At 50.6% G+C, this 4,146-nt stretch overlaps 1 protein-coding gene across 1 annotated transcript in view; it reads left to right on the top strand.

Annotated features, from left to right (window-relative positions):
- Positions 1–3,246, top strand: part of LOC119320600 (protein KINESIN LIGHT CHAIN-RELATED 1-like) — a 3,989-nt gene extending 743 nt beyond the window's left edge. The window contains exons 2-4 of the mRNA XM_037594633.1: positions 3–482; positions 703–1,611; positions 2,679–3,246. Coding sequence (XP_037450530.1) covers positions 3–482; positions 703–1,611; positions 2,679–2,925 — 1,636 coding nt within the window. The 3' untranslated portion in view covers positions 2,926–3,246. The remainder of the gene's footprint in view (positions 1–2; positions 483–702; positions 1,612–2,678) is intronic.
- The last annotated feature ends 900 nt before the right edge of the window (positions 3,247–4,146 follow it).

The raw sequence follows: 4,146 nt of genomic DNA, 5'->3' as shown, positions 1-4,146 counted from the left end.
GACAACCCGGATCTGGGCCCCTTCCTGCTCAAGCAGGCCCGGGACGCCATGGTGTCCGGCGAGGGCGGCGGCGCGGCGCGCGCGCTGGAGTTCGCCGAGCGCGCGGCCCGCGCGCTCGAGCGCCGCGGCGAGGGCGCCGAGCTCGAGCTCGCCATGAGCCTCCACGTCGCCGCCGCGATCCACTGCGGGCTGGGCAGGCACGCCGACGCCGTGCCCGTGCTCGAGCGCGCCGTCGCCGTCGTCACCCCGCCGGCCCCCGCGGCCGAGGGCGAGGAGGCGCCGCAGCCGGAGGAGGAGCAGGTGGTGGATGAGCGCAAGGGGGAGGAGTGGGCGCTCGCCGCCTTCTCCGGCTGGATGCAGCTCGGTGACACCCACGCCATGCTCGGCCGCATGGACGAGTCCATCGCCTGCTACGGCAAGGGCTTCGAGATCCAGATGGCCGCGCTCGGCGACCGCGACCCCCGCGTCGCCGAGACCTGCAGGTCAGCCGCCGTTTCTCGATCTAGATCTCCCTCTCCGCCGCTTCCACCCCCTCCAAGTTTACTCATCAAAATGCAAAATCTTACCTTTTTTCACTGCCTTTAGTTTTAGCTTTATGTTGCCACGGATCTCGGCGGAATTGGCATTGAGACCACATCAAACACCTAAGAAAATCGGACAAAATGAAAGTTAACAAATGTGTTGTTCTTGTCCAATGAGCAGGTACCTGGCTGAGGCGCATGTGCAAGCTCTGCAGTTCGACGAGGCAGAGAAGCTGTGCCGCAAAGCCCTCGAGATCCACCGGGAGCACAGCGCCCCTGCATCCCTCGAGGAGGCCTCCGATCGCCGCCTGATGGCCCTTATCCTGGACGCCAAGGGTGACTACGACGGCGCCCTGGAGCACCTTGTGTTGGCTTCCATGACCATGGTTGCCAATGGACGTGACGTTGAGGTTGCCACCATCGATGTCGCGATAGGCAACACCTACCTGGCCCTTGCTCGTTTCGACGAGTCTGTCTTCTCATACCAGAAGGCATTGACTGTTCTCAAGTCTGCCCGTGGCGACGACCACCCTTCGGTGGCATCCGTCTTCGTCCGCCTTGCAGATCTCTACCACCGAACGGGGAAGCTCCGGGAGTCCAAATCCTACTGCGAGAATGCTCTCCGTGTCTATGCGAAGCCCGCGCCTGGTGCTGCCCCTGATGAGGTTGCTGGAGGCCTAATGGAGATTGCTGCCATCTATGAGGCGCTTGGAGACCTTGATGAGGCCCTAAAGCTTCTTCAAAGGGCCCTGAAGTTGCTCGAGGACTCACCAGGGCAGTGGAGCACTGTTGCTGGGATCGAAGCACAAATGGGTGTGCTGTACTACATGATAGGGAGGTATGCCGATTCAAGGAACTCGTTCGAAAGCGCGGTTTCCAAATTGAGGGCCAGCGGGGAAAGGAAGTCGGCATTTTTCGGTGTTCTGCTGAACCAGATGGGGCTAGCTTGCGTACAGCTGTTCAAGATTGATGAGGCTGCACAGCTGTTTGAAGAAGCACGCGCAGTTCTAGAGCAGGAGTGTGGTGCCTCTCATCCTGATACTCTTGGCGTGTACAGCAACCTGGCTGCGATCTATGATGCCATGGGAAGGTATGTGTTGAAAACACAAACTGGATTCTTCTGCAATTCCCAGTCATTTTATTCAGAACCTAATCATATCTTGTAGTATAATGTATGTATGATCTCTAAATTGTTACCATATGCCTGTAAGGGTATCTTCTCGTCATTGTTTGCATCTGTAGATTAACGCCCATGCCCCATGGTTTTATTGTGCTATATCTGAAGGCATGAGCAGTAGGTTGTACTTTGAAGTTCTAATGGTTTCTAAAATCTTTAATATGGTAGGTGGCTAGATTTAATTATTCTATGCAAGGTTGCTTGATTTAATTGCAAACAACCGATATATTGCTTGATGAATCATGTACTGATCTTCACTTCCATGTGAGGGCATCATTCTGTCTTAGTGGTCCACCATGTTGCTGCAAGCTAATGATTTACACAAATTGGTCTAAATTAATGGCATGTGACCCATGAGTTCCAAACTAACATATGCAGTGGATCTGGTATTGGTCTAAATTAATTGCCTAAGTAAATAGCATCTACATTTGTGGTTTTGTTATTCCTTCAGTCCTATATTACCCAGTTTTATCACTTCAACACACAATTGCATTTCCCCCGTGATGTTAGCATCAGCACAACTGTCTCTGTTGAATTGACGGTGTGCATAACTCATTTAGGATCTCCATGGTTACACATATGCTTGTAGCAGCATCTAGCACTCATTGTTTACAGCTGTAGGAGTAATGGAGCTGATTTTGTTCTGCTCTCTGAGGAGATGAACATGTGGGGTTCCACTCCTAAGTTATGATGCTTTGTTAAATGTCGAACGGGCCGGTGGGTGGGGGTGGGCTGCCTAATTTAAATTGCACACAGCCAAGAGATTGCTTGCTGAATTATCGGCTGGTCATTCCTGCCATCTCAGGGCATCTTTTATTTTAGTGGTCCATCATCTAGTTGCCCACATGTCGCTTCATGCTAATGAGTTCAGTATACAGAATGATTTTAATCCATGTTCCCTGTCCTTCCTGTTAGACGATCCATTTCTGTCGCTTGTATCTTTTCCGTGACCTGGCACTTGGTTTACGATGATCCATCAGGGTGGAGGACGCGATCGAGATCCTGGAGCACGTGCTGAAGGTGCGGGAGGAGAAGCTGGGCACGGCGAACCCGGACGTGGAGGACGAGAAGAAGCGGCTGGCGGAGCTGCTGAAGGAGGCGGGGCGGTCCCGGAACCGGAAGCAGAAGTCGCTGGAGAACCTGTTCGGGTCCGGCGGTGCTGCGCGGGGCGCCAAGAAGGACGGCGCCGGGGGCAGGCGGTGGACCAACTTCGGGTTCAGGAGCTGAGCTGATGAGAAGAAAACAGTGCCGTGGGCCTTTGTAACATAAGAGGAGAGAGAAAGAGAGGAGAGGAGAGAGAAGCATGTGTAAAGAAAGAAAGAAAAGGTGTTGCTGGTAGAGTAGGAAGGGAGGAAGATGAGATGATTGTGATTGCAGTTTGTTTTGAGTTTCTTCTACTCTTGATTGCTGTTGTGTACCCACTTGTTTGCCTGAAGAAGTGTTATGATATGGGAATTCTTTTGTTTTACAGTTATTAGTTAACTGGGCTCTCCTGCTGCTCTTGTATCTGGATAATAATTTAAGCAATATATATCATTTTGTATATCATTTTGAACTGCTGTTGAACATGTATATCACTTTGTATCTGGATAATTCATTTGTATATCATTTTGAACTGCTGTTGAAGACGGCATTTGTTTTGAGAGGAGTGGAGGTGTCAGCAATGTTAGTTGTGTGAGCCCGCGGGAGCTCCTATTTGACGCTGAAATTGTTGCTGTAATGCGCATATGCGGCAGCTTAGGAAGCTAAAGCTCACTCAGCTCCACCCTCTCGCTTAGTTTTCTTCCGCTCTCTTAGATTGTTTTCGGCTCACTCCAGTGTTAGCTTAGAAAGATCAAATATTATTTATTTCAATGAAAAGATTTGTTAAATGAAGAGTTGTTTACGGATTTTTTTAAAAAATGTTGCAAATTTAAAAAACATAAATGTTTAAGAATGTTCACGAATTTAGAAAACGTTTGTGGGTCGGAAACATCGTGCAAATTTGAAAAAAGATAGCAAATGTAAAAATGGTCAGACTTGAAAAATGCTTGTGAACTTTCAACATGTTTGTGGATTTTAAAAATATTCATAAATTTCAAAGAACCATCAATTATTCTTAAATGTTCAAGAATTAAATGTAAAAAGGAAAAAAAGAAAAATGTTCCATGGGGATGGCACGAGATGGCCTATGCAAACGGTAGCGTCATTCTTGTGTGGGAGCAGCGACGGACGTTCAGGGCGGCGGCGGCGGCATGTGTTGGTGGCGCAACGGCGACCTGGACTTCGCTTAGCGGCGCGGCGGCTGCACGAGATCAGGATCTGGCAGTGCGTGCTAGCTGGGATCCAGTCGGGACCTTCCTTGTCCGGCGCCTGAACAATGGCGGGCGGCATGGGGTGGCCTCTGCGGTGAGCTCTCGTGGCTGCAGGTGTTGGTTGGTTTGGTTCCCCTTGTCTATGGGCGGGTGG

Source organism: Triticum dicoccoides, chromosome 6B (genome assembly GCF_002162155.2).
Source record: "Triticum dicoccoides isolate Atlit2015 ecotype Zavitan chromosome 6B, WEW_v2.0, whole genome shotgun sequence".
NCBI classification, from domain to species: domain Eukaryota; kingdom Viridiplantae; phylum Streptophyta; class Magnoliopsida; order Poales; family Poaceae; genus Triticum; species Triticum dicoccoides.
Note: the sequence above shows the minus strand (reverse complement) of the source record. Positions and strands in the feature narration are given on the sequence as shown.